This window comes from Anthonomus grandis, chromosome 7, assembly GCF_022605725.1.
Source record: "Anthonomus grandis grandis chromosome 7, icAntGran1.3, whole genome shotgun sequence".
Classification (NCBI taxonomy): domain Eukaryota; kingdom Metazoa; phylum Arthropoda; class Insecta; order Coleoptera; family Curculionidae; genus Anthonomus; species Anthonomus grandis.
In genome coordinates this window covers 32,306,242-32,326,698 of record NC_065552.1, presented here as the reverse complement: position 1 = coordinate 32,326,698, position 20,457 = coordinate 32,306,242, and the positions used below count along the sequence as shown (strand labels likewise).

Genomic DNA, 20,457 nt, shown 5'->3' with positions numbered 1-20,457 from the left:
ACAAGCAACAAAGCATATAAGACCTGCTTTGCGACATCCGCAGGCTGCCCCGCAGTCATTCGTCTTGCATCCACAAGAAATTGCTTTCAGTATCGATTCTGGCGCCGGATCTTTCAAATTTGCTGCCGGTTTCAGTCCTTGATTTGTCTTCTCCCACCCCCATTCCAGTGGATCCATAGTGTGGCCCAACCACGACTGCACCTGCAAGTAGGCTCTGCGACTGTGGAGGTTTGCCGCTTCGACGGATGGTGGAAGCGCACATAGATTTACCTTGCTCTTAGTATTTGCCTGCACAAATTTCTTGTAGCGTAACTCTGACAGCTTTTCGTTTCTTAAAATTTTCTGTATGTTCTCGCACTTCATCATTACTCTCAAGTAAATTCACGAGTTTTGCTTTTCCGATCGTGAATGAAGCTGACGTAGTATCGCATCCACTGAATGCAGGAGCTAAAAACACGTGTGGCCTAGCCGCGTTATACTTGAAACTGCTGGGTCCATACAACCGCTCCGGGACTTTTCCTTTACTAGGCTTCAACAAAAAAGTTTGTTGGTCGACTGTAGAGTTAGCAGTGAGCAAAACCAGCAAGTCAATGTCCTCGCCAACGATAATTTCGCACTTATGCGTAGCAGAATGATCAAGAGAGCTTTGAACAATCGAACAGTCCGCATCTTCTAAAGCCTGCATTGATTCGAACCCTGATTCATTTAGTTTATCCAATAACATGAGAATAAACCGGTCCTTGTTTCGGTCGTTTGACAGAAAGGTTTCTTGTGATACTGATATCTTAGTGCTCTCATGAAAATCAATTTTGGCTGCGATGTGCTTAGTAGAACGACGTTGTCTTTCGTATGATTTCAGGCTGAAGTCTTCACTACCCTGCGGATATCCATCAAAGACGATTGGAGTTCTGTGCTGAGGGTATTTCTTCATAACGCACCTCACGTACTTCTCGCAGATAGCTGCCACGGTTTGGTTTGTATCCCACTTAACCTTATGCAGAAGAAATCCCCCATCAATAGCATAGAATGAATTTGTTTTCTCCTGTATCAGTTGTTTTTCCAATGGTTCGAAACAAAGGTACATAGACGATTTGACACCTTTCAGCATTCCAACTTTGAAAAGCGACATAGGGTATGGAGCGAGTTCGTACTGGAGATACATTTCCAATTTCTCTCTATCCGATTGTGTAATCAACATTCTCGAGAAAAGAGTGAGTGGATCGATCTCTAACTTTTCGAATTTTGGTTCTACAGCTTCGGGCTTATGAGATGAATTGTAGAGCACAAAAAGCTCTACATTTTATGTTCAATAAGTTTTTCTGTATGACTCGCTGTTTAGCTGGAAAATCGATTTGAAAAACTTTTTGAGTTTCCCAAAAAAGGGGGGGGGGTGAGACTCTCAATTCCGAGGACTTAAGCTTTTCTTCGGAAATAGAATCGACCCTCAAAAAATTAGCGACTTGGATAGTTTAAAAAAAAAATTACAGATTGACTGTACTACTCGGTATTTAGAATTTTTGAGCAACAATTTACCAGTGTTCCTTGAAAATGTGAATCTCAATGTTAGGCAGAACATGTGGTTTCTTCATGATGGTGCTACACCACATTTTTCACGACCAGTGCGACAACATTTAGATCGTGTGTTTCCCGGACGATGGATAGGCCGTGATGGTCCAGTGGGGTGGCCTCCTCGCTCGCCTGACCTAATTCTATTAGACTTTTGTTTGTGGTATTATATGAAAACAATGGTGTATGTAAACGAAGTTGATACTGAGCAAGAGCTACGACATCGCATAAACGCTGCCAGTGACGCAATTCGCCTACAGCCTGGTTTGGCCCGTGCATGTACGTCTTCATGGAATCGACGAGCTCAAGTCTGTATCGAAAATAATGGAAACAACTTCGAACAGTTGCTTTAAATTAGTTTAAATTAAACACGTTAAAAAATACACGTTTTTTATTTAAAAAAATATGGATATTTCCAAAACTAAAAATATTTTACTACATTTTTTTTTCATTATTACTCATTATTACTAATCAGCTATCATTTCCGAAGTTTATGCGCATAGGTTGAAAATCACCCTGTAGTTATAACAGGATAAATTTAAAGCATCCTTAATTATACAATAAGCATGATCAGGGAAATACCCAAAACCCTAAATTAGATATTGGGTTTTTTCCACGCTCACATGACATGCTCTCAACGAATGAGAGCATTACAATTACCCAAAAACCCGAATGGTCTATTTTTTCCTTAATGTGTTATTATAAAAAAATATTTTCGCAGTTGTGTCTTGTCCGGCTAAAGAATTATTAGTTGGGACACCCTGTAAATTTTTAATTATATCAATTTTTTTTATATTGGTAAAAAAGTAAATAAATTTATTCATATTTGCAAATTTAACTGATTGCAAGTACTGTCGTATGTATTTAGAAGACTGAGAAAGTATAGTGAATATCATTCTCTGGGGATATATTTTAATAACGCGAATAATCCCTAAGGAGCTAAAACACAATAAAACTCGAGCAAAGAGAAAATCTCTTTGAATTGAAGCGTTCCCAACCGCAATACTTTAACAAGCATACAAATGTGTTTGAATGTAAATTTTCCTTAATCTCGTGGGAACATCTTTGTCACACATTGTAACCATATTGCGAAATCGTCTCCTCTCTCAATTAGTAACAGTAGACTCATCAACATTTTGTCTTAAAATATAATGCGTCAATAGAAAATGTATAGCCAAATAAATCATAGTAGAATCAGAAAGACTATTTATTCTTTAAAAACGATGACACCTTTTTGTAAAGTTAACACTTTAGGTGGCCTAGTTTACAATTTAAAAGTTTCCTAAGAAAGTTATTAGTTATTACTAAATTGGGTGGAAGTGGGATCTCTAAGAAAGTTCTTTGTGATGTGTTTTACGTTGCTGGAGACCGACTTTTAGATATTATCAACACATCGTTAACCAATGGTGTCTTTCCGGAGTTCTGGAAATTGTCAACTGTTATTCCTGTACCCAAGTCCATAATGAATTTCAGCCAATCAATACAGTGCCAATTTATGAGAAGATGCTTGAAGTGTGTGTCAAGGAGCAGCTAATTCAATTCTGTAATAAAAATCAAATATTGGTTTCGAATCAATCGAGTTTTCGTGAAAATCATTCATTTGAATCTGTTGTTACATATCTGTAATGATTTTCTTAAGGCTATAGATTCTGGTAATTTTTTACTTGCGGTATTTTTGGACTTTACAAGAGCATTTGAGACTATAGATGACGATATATTGATAAGATAACTAAAATATATGGGAATTAAGCATAATGTCTTAAATTGGTTTAATTCATACTTATCCAATAGAGTTCAAAAGGTTATATATATAAATTCTTGATCTGAAACTGTGAATGTTAAATATGGTGTGTCTTGGGGAACTGTGCTCGGTCCATTGTTGTTTTTGTTACATGTTAATGATATGGTTATGCTGTGTAAAAAATCTAATATTGTATTATTTGCTGATGACACAATGTTATATAATCTAGGTCAAATGGTATCAGATATCAATAGTGAACTTAATAGTTTATTTTGCTGGCTCTGCAGTACTAAACTTAGCGTAAATACAACAAAATCTGAATTTTGCATATTTTCTAAAAAATCTAAAATGTTCAGTAGATATAAATAATATAGGTATCACAATAAATGGAGAAAAATTGGTGAAAATATTAGGTACTTGGGTACAATTTTGGACTCATTTTCATACCCACGCTGATTATATTATGAGAAAATTGTCTAAAAAACTCAGGTTTATTAACAAAATAGGTCAAAATCTATCAATGCATACCAAGCTTTCACTATACAATGCCCTTGCGCTTCCTCATGTACAGTTTTGTTCGACACTACTATATAACTTACCACAGTATAAAATACAGCAACTCGAGAAAATTCAAAATGGGCTATGAGAGTGATCCTAAATTGTAACCGCTACATACCTATCAAGACTATGTTAGATGTTCTAAGTTAGTTATCCGTTCAGCAAAGAATAGTTTTTAATGTTAACTTATTTATATTCAAATTAAAAAAAGGTATTTTACCTAAATATATGTGTGATAAATTAACAATTTTTCGTAATGTCCACAATTATAAAACCAGATATTGTGAGGATTTTATTTTGGTTAATAGATGTAGTACCAGTCAAACGCATAATCATGTTTTATATAGAGTACTAAGTAAATTCAACAAATTACCAAATGATGTAAAAACTGGTACAAAAGTTAATCAGTTTAAGAGGCTATTGAGAGCGCATGTATTAAGTAAATTTTAGGGCCTATTGTTAACTTATTGTTTTTCTTTTCTTCTTTTCTCGTTATCCTATTTTGTAAAAAATCTTTTTTTTTATTAAATTGTAAATTTTGTAATTTATTCAGTTATTCGACTTGCTTCCATAGTTAGGTCGTGGGTTGACTCCTTATCGGGGTATTTCTGGACCACCGGGAGGCGGTGATTGTCCATTGGAACTACCGGGACGGTGCCGGTGCCTTTTGTTCGAGTCATCATAAAAACCCGATCTATAGAAACAAGTGTCACAACTTGCTTGAGCCTATTAATACCACCGATTGTTGTTCTTTGGAAATGCAATGGAAGCACGATTACCAATTGTCATATTTTCCGAATACCGAATTGACCGAATTTTCATGAAGGGAAAAGTTGCATAGACGTGCATTTGAGATTATACATTTGGACAAAAGTTTTTCAAAATACGCCCAAGCATACATACTCAAATTATTAGCTGCTAACGAAATAGCCTGACAATCTTTTTTCCTTCTTTTTACATCATGGTATTCCCAGCGTCAGTACAGGGACCAGTTTCCATTATGTCCGAACCACTTACAATGTTATAAAATATTCTCAAAGTTAAGCGTCCCATTACGTGGCCCCGTTGAAAATTGAATATTAATATTTAATTTAATTAGGAGAAAAGTGTGTATTCTCTTTTATGTATATACGCCAGAGGATGGAGCAGCACCGGGATCGCGATGCTGCGCGCCCGATTTCGTTTTGTTTGGGCAACTCGGGTGGGTGAAGGGGAGAGACCGCTTCAGAGGAACATGGAAAACTCCATCGCCGACGGCTCTTTTTAAAATTATTAAAAACACCAGCAGTCGATCTCAAATTGGCCAAAAATGGTAACGCTTTAATTTAGACAGTAGCGTAACGTATAATTTGTTAGATGTATGGGGGAGATAAGATAACAATCACATTTTTATTATATTAAACTATATTGTTTGTCACCCCAATTTACGTGTTACAATGTGTTGCTTTTAATAAAATGCATTAAATAAATTATGTTTATTGAATATAAGGATTATGTTTTTTGTTGTCAAAAAGATTTTCAACTAATCAGTGGTTTTTCAAGTTAATTAAAAAATGTAACTGGTTTGGAGCTTTCAAGATTTCGAAAGTTATTAACCGGTACTTGTAATTTTCGTAAGACATTACCTGAAAACATGTCGGTACATTATTTGTAAAAAAATTAAAAATTATAGTTTCCTATGCGCAGTATTGATCGTTATGTTCATTTCTGAGATGATAAAAGTACCTCCCGAGCTCAATATACAGGTTGGAGAATCGAACATTACGCATTGTCTAAAATAATGGCAACCCCGCTTACTCTGGTCAATGAGTGGCCATCTCCAGTCGTCTGATAGGTATTTGTTATGTTGATTTTTTATAGAATGAGAATAATAATATCGGCATTCATTTAGCTGTGTGACTGCACGCTACACTGTTAAATTTTAAAGAGGTATTCTTTCTTTAACGGCAGTCCAATGTAGAGGTTTGCTTTAAAAGAACTTTAAATGAGGTTTCGAATTTTGAGACATCCTTTTGTTTTCAAGTGCTATCGAAAGGGGAACAAAAACGACTGGAACAAATAGTTTGTAGTGCCGTGGATTCAACACGATCAAGTAGAATTGTTGGAGAGGAACTGGGTATGGACCATAAAACTATTACCAGTAATTGGGAAAAACATGGGTACCAACATGTTTTAAATATTCCAAAACTCAGAAGATATTTTCCGAAAACATGATGGAAAATTAAAGTTTTTTACGAAATATTCTATTTTTAGATGAAGCTTTATTTTCCATTACATGGGAAAGATAATCCTTCTGTATGGTACTTAAACGTCCAAAAATACTCAGCGTTGCTGCAAAACCAAGTTCTTAATAAAAATCTTCCCTGATCCAAGCTTGGATTTTTTTCCTATTTTCAACAAGACGGCTCTGCTGTTCATAATAATTTTATGGTAACAAATACTTCTTCAAACGGTCTTAAGGTAGGGATACATTGCTCTGATCCGATGCTACGCTATGCCATCTGATGCAACGTCAGAAGGATCTGGCACCGTATACACTTATGCTTTTCTGACGCTATCCCACTCCGCACCACACAACGTCATCCGACGTGTTACGATTACTCACTCGTTACATTTTCATCACATAGGATCGTGTAGTGTACTCTTACGTGTGGCCAGTGTGCACGGGAATAGCAGAGGATTCGCACGAAATCTCTGGAAAAATTGATGAAATTTTATTAATTGAAAAAGTAATGAAAATTAAGCACTATCAAGACCAAAGCAGGCGAAACGTGTGGCGAATGGACATCACTGGTAAACAAAAAACATTGACTGATTACAAAGTAATTAATGTATTCTTCCTCGTCTCATGACTTGGTTTGGTAAGGTATACTACCCTCTTGCGATGTAAAATAGTCTTTAAATTTATCCCTTACATACATCGCTCGTTTCATAAAATTTGGCGCAATGGTGGCCATAGAGACTAAACAAGAGTCGGATCTATTTAAATAATTATCTACCGATTCAAAATCCTTTTGGTCACACAACATGCGCAAGCTGCTTAAATAACACCTTGCGCTGTTTTCGGTAGAACTTGGATGTATTTAAGAAACATTCTCCAACGGGCAGCTAAAAATCCGAAACAATATTCAGCTACTCTTGGGGCCCTTGAAAGGCGATATTGGAAAACATTTTTAAATTAATAATCTTTATCGAGATTTCTTCGGCTATATGGACGTAGTAAGTTTTATACAGAGACCCTTCATCGGCAGGCACAATGGCACTAAAATAGCTAACGATTGTCTTATTACATGTCTCGGCATGACTTTTAATGAAGAACTAAATTTTGGAAATGTACATACCGTGGCGGAAAATAGAGTGGCAACAGTGTGCACACTCAATACATCACAATCGGCGTAGCTTCGGATCAGAGCAATGTCTCCCTTTATTAGTGGGACTGGCGATATTAAATGGCCTCCTAGATCTCCAGATTTGTCCCCAAAAGACTTATTTAACACGAATTTATTAGGTTAACAAATTTAGAGGAGTTACGAGAGAAAATTATTCAATGTGTCAATTCAATTTCACCAGAAACTCTTTAAGTATGTACACAATGAGTTTTATGATAGCTTAACTTATTCTTTAGTCAGGAGGTCTGTTTGAACTTGTATTTTGAAGAATTCATTTTCGTGGAGTTGGTTTTAATATTTCTACTTTTATCACAATGTATATTTTATTCTTATTAGAATAACGCCTTAATTTTCATTATACAATTCCCAGCATATAAACGTTTTGAAATTACGATTCTATGTGAGTTGTACACTAACGTACATAAAGCCTGCATCAGAAAAATATTTTAGAAATATCTGAACCTTCGCATAATATTTTGCAATTTTATTGGAAGTAATACAGTTACCCCATTATACCCATACGCTTACTAACGTTGTACTGAAAAAAACAACGTAGTAACGTGCTCTGCTACTCGCCAGCACACGAAACGCATGCGTGCGTGTTGCCTTAACGATCGATTCTCCAACCTGTATATTATTCTATAACACTGGAAAATTTAAACAGCAAGTGATAAAAAGCATAAATATACCTCCAAAACTTATTTTAATATCATTCTAAATATATTTTTGTTAGCATATATACTATATTTAATAACCTTTTTTTAAATATTTTCAACATAAGCTTATCTTGTCGGATCTTTGGATATCAATCTCGCATGCGTCTGCAAGATTTCAATGTTTTCCATTGAAGAATATACTATAGATATTAAACATCCTATAAAATATATGATCTAAAAAATCCAAAGATCTGGTGAATTCCATTATTATTATTCCATTATTAGGAACTAGTTTATGACACTAAAAAATCTTATACTAATTACGGCTTTCAAAAGCTTTGCAATAAAAAATAACCATTGACATTAAAGTTATGTTGCTGACGTTCAGGGTGAATAACCTGAAGGTCTTCTTCGATCCGACAATATGCGTTTTGGATAAAACAAGATCAATATGTAGATGACACGTAATTTTGAAGTAAAAACCCTCCGTGTTTAAGGATCAGGCTAACATATGCAAAGGTGATCCCACAAAAATCACATTTAGCAATTTGAAAAGTTCTTTTTGTTAGGAAGCTGACACGAAGACCACAACAACGATGAATTACAATTAGGTTTAATTTAATCAATCTACTTACTATAAACCAAAGTTACTCTAATTCAGATACAAAAGTCCATCAAAAATGCGAATCAATTTCTTTGACTTTTCGAGAAAGTGTTATCAGATAAACCGCATGAATGACAATTAGGCCGTTCTGGAAAAGGCGGCTAGGGACAAACCCCACGAAAATTGAGTATCTTTTTTATTTAAATCGAATAATAATAACCGATAATTTTCTTAGTATAATAGTTAATAATTAGCATAATCTAGCATAAAATATGAGATGCTCTGGTACCTGGGCGCAATGGAGAATTCAAATACATATCAAGTCGCAGCTTTATCACCTGGGAAAAACTCCTTCTGCTGTAAAGAACAGTGTATAGTTTTGAGCTCTCTATCTCTTCATGAACTGCATTCCATAAATTATAAAATAACCTGTAGGTGTATTGTGAAATAGAGGTTATCAAAAGTTAAGTTTTGCTTGGTATAACGGGAGAAGACTCTCAAACAAAGTAATCCTGTAATCACTCTGGGATACCCAAAACTTAAATATGAAGTAAAACTGGTACTTCGATTTAATTTTTTGTTACTTGTTCAATCAAAAAATGTTCATGAAATATTTAAGTTATAAAAATGATATACGATGTATTTATTGCAGATATCTTTAAGAGTTTAAATTACGAAAAGTGAAATACTTTCTTAACTAACTCCTGGTCAAAAGACTGAATTAAAAATTCAACTTTGACAACAATTTTTTGCGATATTTAGTTGACACCAAGACTTTTCATAAATCATTATCTATATCACCAATTGTTTCTTCCTTTTTTTATCTTTTTCAATTCTGGACACCCCGTATACATGTTCACATTTCCCGGCACTTCTCTTTTTCTTCTCAGGAACGATTTAAATTACTCGTAACCCAGGTATTTGCTTTATTTAATTTTAACTCGGTTCTGTCTACCGAGGCGCGTTCTTCTCCCGCTCGGCAAATAATATTAATTAACTCTAAGTGACGTTTTATTAAACGAACAGAGGTTAACGATATTTGCCTTGAATTTATTAAAAATTATATATAATATTTGAACGTACCTAGAGTTACGGCGCCGTGTTTGCCCAAAACTCGGTCTCTTATTAACGAAATAAAGTAGGCGAGCAAACAACGGCGTTTCATTCGGAAAAAGTCGCTCCGGGGCTTGGTTGAAAAAAGATATTTGATGGACTCGATGTATAAATACTCGATGTTAAATATTTATAGCTGGGGCTATCCATTTCTCTCCCCTAACCCTAATAATAATATTTTCATAGTGTATTTATGTTTTAATTTTTGTTTCAGATAAAACCATCCAAGGAAACTGCGCGGTATGCAATGCCCAACTCGGTCCGCAACTACACTCTAGACCTTTGCAACCGAGCCACGCTTCCCAATATGGCCTCAGAGAGGATCAAGTTACTATAAACTCTCGGGTTTGCAACACTTGTCGGTGTAAGTGTGTCCGTTCTCGATACACTCACTGCCCACTTCCTAGCTGTCCAAACTCTCGAGGAAGAGTAAAACGATTACGATCGTTCCCTTATCGCCTTCAAGATCTGCCAGCGGATGTAAAAGATCCAATCTTACAAGAATTTAGGATTCCTAGTGGGGTGACAAAGTGTTGCTCTGCGTGTTTCAATAGAATCCAAAGGAGACTGGGTCCTGTAGAGGAATGGCCCGAAGAAGAAGTGAACCAGTTAAAGTCGGCTCTGACTGAACTGGGGGCCAACTGGCAACTAGTCGGCGACAGGCTTAATAAATTGGGCCATCAAGTGCGGAGCTTTTACGCTGCCAATCGAAAAAGATTAAATTTGGAGAGTTGCCTTGGTGACCGCAAACCAACTTTAACAGACGAAGAAGAATCTGGATCCAGCACGTCAAGTTGTGATGAACCCTTAAGAGAACGAGAACGGCACTCAAGCGATACAACGAGTGCAGCTGAAAGCCCTCCAGTACCTGCTAATCAAAACGCAGTGAAAAAAGAAGATTACGATTCCAGTGCGACTGAGACCGCTGACGAAGCTCAAACCGATCATTACCAGACTGCAACAATTACACCGGTTGCTAACGATTATCAGCCGCGACCTCCACAAATGAATAATTCTGTAACGAGTGTGAAGGAGCTGGTTATGAACGTCATTGAGATATCTTTAAATAAAAATTCCGGGGGACCACCAACCCTGCCAGTTCAAGGCCAAGGTTTGGCACCCACAATATCCTCCATTTTGAATAATGATTCCAATGAAGTAACAATAGTCAGCGAGTATAATTTGAACACTATGCCTAACAGATCTCAACCTCCCTTACAATCTAGAGCTGACATAAGCTTAGCGAAACTAGCAAATACCATTGGAGCAACAATTACGCCCGTAACTGGGCCAATTCGAACCCAACCCCAACCTGAAACTGTCCCAAGTACTAGAGATGACCTTGTTGTCGTACAAGTAGCAGACGCCAGAGAAACTGTTCCTGAAACCCTAGATCTTAGCATTAAAAAACCGAGGGAGCCCATGCCAGCAGCCCATGCAAAACATTTACAACCTCCATCGATCCATAGATCAGAACCTGCGTACATGTACCATGAGAGAAAAAGTCCCGCATTTATTCGTACATCCCAACAAGTTAAATTACCAAGTCCGCAGCCAGCCAATACAAAGGCTGGGTCCATTACTTTGGGCACACCGATCATTAATCAACAAACAAGATATGATGGCTTATTACGTCAAATGGGTCCAGACAAAATGGGTTCGATTACAAAAGGCACCCCAATACATACCTCCCACAGTCAGCTACAACAAGATAAACGTGTATACGAATACTATGCTAAGCAGGGACGTTTACCACCTTCACAACCTAATATGCCCCAACAAGCCCCTTATCAATATTCGCAACCGAGGACATCGTATGATCAGCAAATCAGTTCACAAATGACTTCTAGGCAGATTATCATCGATGATTATATAACGTCTCAGCAGATGCACAACAGAAGGCAGGAGAAGTCTCAATTTTATCCAACAAGTAGTCCGCAACATCGAACACCGCCTCCACAGCAAAGTCAGCAGCGCCAAGGGGTTATACAAAGGCACACAAGGCCGCAATATCATGCACCACCTCCCGGACACGAAGCTTTGTCTACTTTGGTCGAATTATCTGTTCAGCAACCCAGTTTACCAGTTCCCAGTGCACCACATGAAGGACTCGGTAAAACTATCGCGGATAATATCCTTGAACAACCGCATAGGTTACAGATGTTACATCAGCAACAAATAAGGCAGCAACAACAAAGAATTGATGAACAGAGAAGGGCGGCTTATCATCAGCAGCAACAACAACAACAACAACACCAGCAGCAACAACAACAACAACAACAACAGCAACAGCAACAACAAGTAAGGCAACAACAGCAACAGCAACAAGGTAGACAAGATCCTAGCACGATGACTGCTGCAAGCCTTATAGACGCTATAATTACGCATCAGATTAATCAAACAGCTGATGGTGGTAGGGGAGAGGTCATTCCCACGAGAGAGCCTCCCAGAGCTGGTGATTCTTTATTCCAAGTATTCCAGCGGGATCCTCCAGTGAGCCAGGATAACGGTATGAGGCCTGGGGCGATAATCAATGTCGATTTGGACAATGATGGTATTAGCAAGAATTTGACAGTGAAAGAACTGACCGATTCAGTGATAAGCCACGATTTCAATACTCGACCGGCATATTACCACTTACAAGAATCGGAGCAGTGGAAGAGACGTTTGCAAGCACAACAGCAACAAAAGGAGGAGAGCAAACGGTCTGTCACTCCTCAACAACCGCCCCAGCAAGGACAAGACGAGAGGCAGATAATTCGAATCGCACAGCCTCAAAAATACCATCATGAGCCTGTATCACCTCCTGAAAACAATCATTGGTCGGAGCAGCAACAAAACTATAGACGGTATCAGCAGCCTCAGTCTCATATATCGCCACTGGACTACGTTAAGAATCGAATTGCAGAGGTGATGCGTACTGAGGATGATAAGAAGGACGCGCAAGACAGTCACGGGCAAGACAAGGACAGAAGTGATAGTCCAGGGGAAATGGTAATCGACGAGGAGAAGCACGAAAATGATTTCGGAGGAAGTCAGCAGCAGCAGCAGCAGGAGGGAGGACAACAGTCTCGACAACAACTCCAAGGGCCCCCACAGGGAAGTTATGCCTACGCTTACGTGCAACACAAGGATCCTACGAATGATGGTGCGCGAAATAACGAACCGAAACCGCTTCTAAGTGCACAGTACGAGCCGTTAAGCGACGAAGATTAGCGATTAAGGATGCGCGCTTTGTCGCGCAATGGAGTTATCTTTTCAGCGAAAGGAGCTTTGAAGTAACCGTTGATTTGGTTTTTCGGCTTAGCCAAGTTCGTAGTTTGGGGGAGTAATAGGATTTTAGAGGGTTGCCTTGGTAAGTTTAGTTTTAGTTTTAAAGATTAACTTGAATGTATAGAATGTTTGATTTCGTAAACCGTATTCAACCCTCTACTGTCTTCTAGTCTCTGAACTGACGTGTTATAATTTGGTCATATATTTGTATAGAAATCTTCATAGGTGATATTTTTAGGTTATGAAAGTAAAATTTCATTTAATATTTAAGAAGAGACCCTACGCGGTATTGCTGTAATTCGAGTCGAATGTTGTACATTTTATTGTAAGACAGAGTTATTTTGTCTTATACCTCATTGTTATCTTATTCCACGGGGATTTTTTCTCCTTGTAGAAGCTTTGTTGAGTTACGATTAATATTTCTATTGTTCTGTATTTATGAAAACTCCTCATTTGAGAGCAAAAAATAAAGCTTTTAATTTTTTCCCGTTTTAATTTTTTTTGATATTTTGCATATTATGAACAAACAGGTAATGTGACATGGTTTTAAAATAGCTTTATTTCATTTCTTTTGGAAAGGGGGCAAGCATTGTATTTTGACATATTTCTACGTATTTCTATAATGACCTTTTAATTTAAATTAGGTCACAGCTTAGGGATTTATTAACAAAAAAACCGTTATATATTCTTAATTAAATTAGAGTGATATGGTTGCCCCTTAAATTTAGAGAATTTAGATGTACAGGGAGTTACTTAATGGTATGGCCTAGTTTAAAGGAGACATTCCTGGATCGATTTTAAGTTGAAAAATTTATATAAATATGGGCCCTAAACTGCTTAGTTTTTAAGATATAGTGTGTTAACGTTTTATTTTATTTTACAGCTTTTCGAAGACTATTTGAAATATTGAACTAAATCTTGGTACAGGATATTTTGCTATGAAATAGTTATTTATGTAATAAGTGTGTAAAATTATCCTTTTTTTATGAATGGGAAATTTGACAATTCCCATAAACAAAAAAAAGGGATTTTACACACGTGTAACATACAAAATTTTTTCTACTACAGAAGAAAACATTCAAAAAATCAAAGATCTCGAATTACTTACGCACTAGTGCGTAAAAAAGACGTCAAAAAATGTTTTGACAAATTATAAGTTAAATGTCAAATAAACGTCAAATCTTCAAGTCAAACGTCAATTATTTTTAGGCACTAGGGCGTAAAAAGTGAAACTTTACGTCTATATTAAGCGTCAAAACATATGCATCTTCGAAAACTGACAATAAAATAAAACCTTAAGACAATGTATCTTAAAAACTGAGCATTTTAGGACCCACGTTTATATGAACTTTTCGACTTGAAATTGGTTCAGGAATGCCCCCTTCAAATTATGATATACCACTAAGTAGCACCCTCTCTAGGTATTTTTTCACATTGATTCAGAATTTATACATGTTTCTAAAATCTCGGATTGTCTTTATTTTTATCGATTTAACTGGCAGCTTTTTGGTTCTGTGGAATAAGGTACTTGGTGAAGTTTGCAACAGTGTAGCGTCCATACTTAGTTAATTTTTTTATGTAACTTTATTAGGTATAATAATAATATTTGTAGATAACATTTATTTAATTTACATTTGAATTATTGTAAATAATTTGTAAACTAAAATGGAGTAAAAATATCTAATAAGTCGAGAATTAGAATGTAGGTGAAAATAAGTAAGCTATATTATATTATAAAAATGACAAATATGTCTTATATTACGTAAGGTTTTCATTTCTTTTTGATTGTTTGGTTTATGCGACGCATATTATCGATAATAAAGTTTTTTGCATTTCCATACATACTAATTAAGAGTTTTGATTTTTTTTGTAATTGTTTTTTTTTTATAAGGTGAGAGCACTTGCGTTGCTTTGAGTGCAATTTTATTTAGGAATTTACGTTTGTGGTCTGTTGTATCGAGAACTTAAATATTTTTATCGAATTCATTATTTTTATTAGTACAATAATTCTTTTTTATTTACATCAATTTAGGACGGGTAAGTTATTCAGTGATATTATTGTTTAAAGTTTATCTTTGAATTAACCATGGAATTACTTTATGTAACTCAAAGATCGATTTTTTTCTAAATCATTGTCAATTACTGAAAATTTTTAATTAACTCGAACGAATAATTTTCTTTTGTTAAAAAAGAAGGTAAAAATAAAAAGTATTTTGGAAATTTCAAGCCTTTTGACAGAAGGTTTCACGAGGTACTGAGTGTGTAAGCAAAGTTTTTCCTGGATGTCTCACCTGCCTGTTTTACCAATAATTATGCCGGTACTGCAGAGAGTCATGTAGTATAAAAGTAGCAAATGCTCAAAAAATTTAAAGTGGTCCTAGAAAAAAATATTGGAAATAAATCTGATCTTGTTGTCCTGTACATAATTTAATAATCAACATCAATAAAGATTTTATTAGAGTTCTATAGCTAGTCTCAGAACCTACAGGGTGCCTTTTAGATTTAAAAAAAAGATTGGTAGTTTTATTTTATTAAATTTTTGTATATTCAGGGTGGTGGGCACAGTATTTAATAAAACATGGTTTTCTGTAGCAAAGTATTGAAATATGTACTGATTTAAAAAATATTCATTTGGGAATTATGTATGCAACAAAATATTTTGTAAATGGCTTTGCTGGCATATGCCTATTCTTTTGACGAAATATTCAATAACGTTATTGTATACGTGGTGGTATTTCCTTGATACAACCTCTAATTTCAGCTTTAAATGATTCAATGGTTGCAGGCTTATTGGTATAAAGCTGTGACTTCAGATTCCCTCCAGCCAGAACTCTGAAAGGCGTTAAATCGCCAGAACATCGAAGCCAATTTCGAAACAGACCAGTCTTTGCAGTTTAGCCAGTTTTTGGACATTGGTGACCTTTACCGCACGAATCTGTAGTCGGAGACCCTTGATCGTCTGACTGCAGTATAAGGGTTTTAGACCCCATGCATCCTGTACCTATTGTTCTCCGTAATTGCCGTATTTGAACTTTTGCCTTATTTATTACCTGCTCCTGGTGAGTTTGCTGCCTAAAGTAACTCCAAAATGTCTGACGTGCTGCCCCAATGTTAGGCGAGTCTGATATATAGTCGGATATGTCAAATTCCGCCTCTTAGAGCGAGAATGAGCTTCGTCTTCTATGGGTTGACAGGCAGCCCTGTCTCCTGACACCACTTTTCCAGCATATTGTGTTCACGAATATGCCCGTGATGCATAATCATCGTCTGCGTATGCTTGAGCATAGAATCCTTCATGTTCTTCCTGAGGAGACTGACCATCACCAGACACCAGAGGTGTGTCGAAAGGCAACTGCCCTGTGGGCAGCCACCCTTCACCCTAATCTCGACACGATAATCTCTTAGTGTATCTTCCGGTTTTCCAGCGCCGTTTTGACCCACCTGACCAGATGAACCGGAGTACCACTGGTCAGAACTTCTGCCAGTTTTTGCACTTCATTTTTTTAAAACATCCTGCAGTTTCTGAAAGGTGCCAACCTTTTCTTTCTCAATCTTTCAAGTATTTTTATAAACAAAACTACAATTCTGTAATTTTAACTACAGTTTGGACGTTAATTCTCAATAAGTACATGGACCTGGGTAAAATTACATATCTTTTAATTCAAAGTTTTGCTTTGAAGGCACTCGTGGAGTGAAACAAAACAAAACATTTTGGCTATGTTTTAAATTTAAAGACTTTGCGCCGAAGTATTATTCCTAAGTTTTTAAACGGTTACCCTAATGATGGCAGGCATCTGTATATTATTATAAAAATTATTAACAAATAGATATAATTTAACTCGATGAAGTCTCGATACAACTTACCACAGTTAGCAAGCAAATTAGAAAAACACGAATTGGGTTTACATAAAATAGTATGTATATGATAATGCGTTGGACTTACCGTTATATCGGGGATGTATATATTCATATTAGGCTAAAACATAAATTTAATATACTAGATATGGTGTAAGAGAGAAAGGGAGCGGAGTGTACTGTGGGGGCGGAGCTTTCCTCCTGTTACATACATGTATATATTTGTGAATTTTTTAATTTTTATCTGTTTTACAATGGTACATAATATTTTAAGTCTGCGCTTTAGCGTCTAACCTTTAGACGAACTGATAATTTTTCTACACTGTAAAACAAAATGCTTCCAGAGTTGAATGTACACGTCGAATTTTTTTAGTTTGTAACTACTTTCAGATAATGACTTGTTATTTTGTTGAAATAAATCAATATCAGTTGGAAATGTGTCTTTTTTATTTTTTTATCCCTATCATAGCCAGGATATCCCTATCCTGGCTTCTACATCTGTATCTCAGATTCTATCTACCATAGTATGTAAAACCAGTCTTAATTTCAAAAATTACCTTGTAATACGAAGAAACTTTATTTACTTTTAGCTGTTAGTAACAAAAAAGTGACAAAGTATAAATGGGCTAAGTTATTTAACGAGAGTGAGTGAAATTATTTACATTTTTGACGGGAAGAATTTTATTTGATTTATGTAGCGGAAAATCATTGTGCTCGACGAACTGCACTTCATCTAACTTTATCCAAACTGGATCTGTTTCTAATGTAAAACATTACAAGAGCCTTAAGACCAGTTCAACGAACAAAGCTAAGACAACTGATCTTCAAGTACATGTATACACATAATGATCAACAAAAGCCGGAGAATGCTCGTTCAATTAGAGGACAGTCATAGAGTAATCATATAATTTCAAAGGTGTTACTCACATTATTTTTGACACTGGTTTAAAGACGATATAAGAGCTTTAATGGTGGTTAACATCATACTGATTTGATGCAGAAAAATAGCCAATTGAATTATTTGCTACTATTTATGTCCGATTTAAATAGCACTCCAATACTCTGAAATGAACTGAAACTGAACTGATCGATATCGGCAGAAAGTTCCCCTCTTTCCATTGGACTTCTTGTATAAATAAAAATCAACGGTTTTCTCCAGAAAACGACGGTCGAGAGTATAACAGCACACTAGAACTCGCGCGCCTGTAGACCTGAATACCACTTCTTAAATGCTGCGAATCATCCTCCAGTCCATATTATCGAGTCCGCATGCGAGTTTGGGAATTGCTAGGCTTCTCATCCTCGGCAGGCAACTCCTCCTTTAGAGAGGATAAAGCCTTCCTTTATAGGTTGGTTTCTGATGTGACGCCTTCCATCAGTTGGTAAGCAGGTAGAAGATCTTTCTACCAGTCTCATTGGTTATCTTCAGTGCTTGCCTGATTCTGGGGTTAGACCGACGCAGCTCTTCAATTTTTTCTCATCAGCTATTCCTCCAGACAATTGTAAATTCTTAGCCACACAATGTGCCAGAGCATACTTAGCTGGAGCACAGATCACACGGTACCGACTACTTCGGCCATTAGAATGATGAGCCATGATGAATTCATGGAATGTCAATCGGGTTTTGATTGGATTTGTCGCAGTTCAACGTCTTCGTGGTTTCCATAATAAGAAGCCAGTCTATTAAAGTGAATGACCCGAGCTTTACCTTCGGCGGCCTTTTTATTCTGTAAAAAACATCGTTTATGGTTTCCAACACTTTGTATAGCCCATCCCAGGATGTTTGAAGTTTAAAGCCAAATCTAATCACCGGTGTTGAACCTCTGTTCTTTGGCATTGCTATATGCCTCGCCTGTGCTTTCATGGATGGCCGACCGATAGCCAGCAGGAACAAATGAAGAAACCTACCCTTGAAGTAGTAGTCTAAGTCTTTTTGCTGACTAGAGACTACTTTGACTAAATACTGACTATTTATTCGTTCCCTTTTCCCAAGGTCTTTGTGACTGCAAGATATCCTCCTGACACACTTGCGTGGATCTCCTCCAGCAACTCCGAAATCAGGCGTTTCCGCACAATGATTTCTTTCTTTCCTCTTTGAAGTCGTGACCAACTATTATATTATATATAATAGTTATATTCCGCCACAAGAGACTATCTTCCAAAGCTAGGTTGGGAATACCATTGTGCCCAATATGACTTGATATTGGGAGAATACCTGGCAACTTCTTTCTTAGTTGGCTTTTTCACTTCTTTTATCTGGATATCGGGATCTCTTGTCGATGATGATAGTTCTTAATAACTGAGCATTTTTCCCCTCTACCTCTAGACAGGATCTTCTTGATAGAACATCTGCATGCCCATGAATTCTCTCTACTCGGTGTTTAAATCAAACTTATGTAGCCTCTTTATCCATCTTGTCACTTGACCCTCCGGATTTTTTAACTGATGGAGCCATTTTGAAGCCGCATGGTCAGTTAACCCCAGAAACTTTAGAGGTTATTGTAGAAGTGTTCCATCGCTTTGACAACAGCTAGCATCTCTCGGTGCGTGACAAAATAGTTACGCTCTGGTTTGGATAGCATTTTACTAAAATATCTAATGCATTTTTCCTCTTGGCTATCCTGGATTTGGGATAGTACGGCTCATATGCCCACATTGCTGACTTTAGCGTCTAGTACAAATTTTCCTTCAGATAGGGGATAGTTTAGGGTAGGTACGCTTGTCAGAGCTTCTTTTAGATGATCGAAGACTACCTGACAGTTTTGAGATCATTGGAATTTTCGTTCTCCTTGTGTCATCCTGGTCAATGGTGTTAGCAAATCCTTCAAATAGCGTCGGTCGGTATCCCAATCCCTTTGGTGCCCTAGGAGGGTCTAAAGATCAACCCCAAAAAAGCAGAGCTCCTTCTATTCAGAAGGGGTAACGTTGACAGACCACCAGTTGTGTCCCTGGTACGCGTGCAGTTGCAATACTACAGTATTGTTCAATTTTTAGACATCACATTATATTCCAAACTCTCCTGGTATGATCACGCAGATATCAGGATTAAGAAGGCCATCTGCGCGCTTTGGGTCTGCAAAAGGGCTTTCGGTAGCATTTGAGGTTTCCTAAGATCCTTCAACGGATCTACTCATCTATTGTCAACCCTCGTATCACATACGATGCTATCGTTTGGTGGCCCTGTACGGCAAACATTCAAAAAGAAAAAATATCTCAACGTCTTGCATAAGGATAGAGTTCCATGAGACCGGCCTCAACTAGAGCGCTTGAGACTCTGTTGAGCCTTTTGCCCATAGACCTTGTGGTGCAATCCTAGGCAATGAGGACTGGTCATAGGCTACATGCCCTTGATCTCTAAATCTTTATTTAATACGGACTGGTGAGACTGATCATGCAAAAATCTTGTCACAGGCCGTACAGAAATATCCTTTCCTGATGGACAGTAAGTCGGTGGATATTAAGGGTTTTGTGACCCATATCGCAAACACAGAGTAGTGGCCGGAGTCCAACGGTTCTTCATCCATGAAACCATATGGTATAGAGATGGCTCCACAATGAACAACAGAGCTGGTGCAAGGTTTTTTTGGAGGGGCCCCATATATCAGACAGTAGTATACCCACTAGAGGAGTATGCCACTGTTTTCCAGGCTGAAGTCTTTGCTGTACTGGAATGTGGAGAGAAAATTCCGAATTTCAGACACA

At 37.0% G+C, this 20,457-nt stretch overlaps 2 protein-coding genes across 4 annotated transcripts in view; one reads left to right on the top strand and one right to left on the bottom strand.

Annotated features, from left to right (window-relative positions):
• Positions 1-17,191, top strand: part of LOC126738201 (uncharacterized) — a 265,812-nt gene extending 248,621 nt beyond the window's left edge. For both annotated transcript variants that reach the window (XM_050443410.1, XM_050443411.1), the window contains exon 13: positions 9,842-17,191. In XM_050443410.1, coding sequence (XP_050299367.1) covers positions 9,842-12,843 — 3,002 coding nt within the window. In that variant the 3' untranslated portion in view covers positions 12,844-17,191. The remainder of the gene's footprint in view (positions 1-9,841) is intronic.
• LOC126738205 (telomere zinc finger-associated protein) overlaps positions 1-20,457 on the bottom strand; it is a 69,554-nt gene that overhangs the window by 40,134 nt on the left and 8,963 nt on the right. The window lies entirely within an intron of this gene.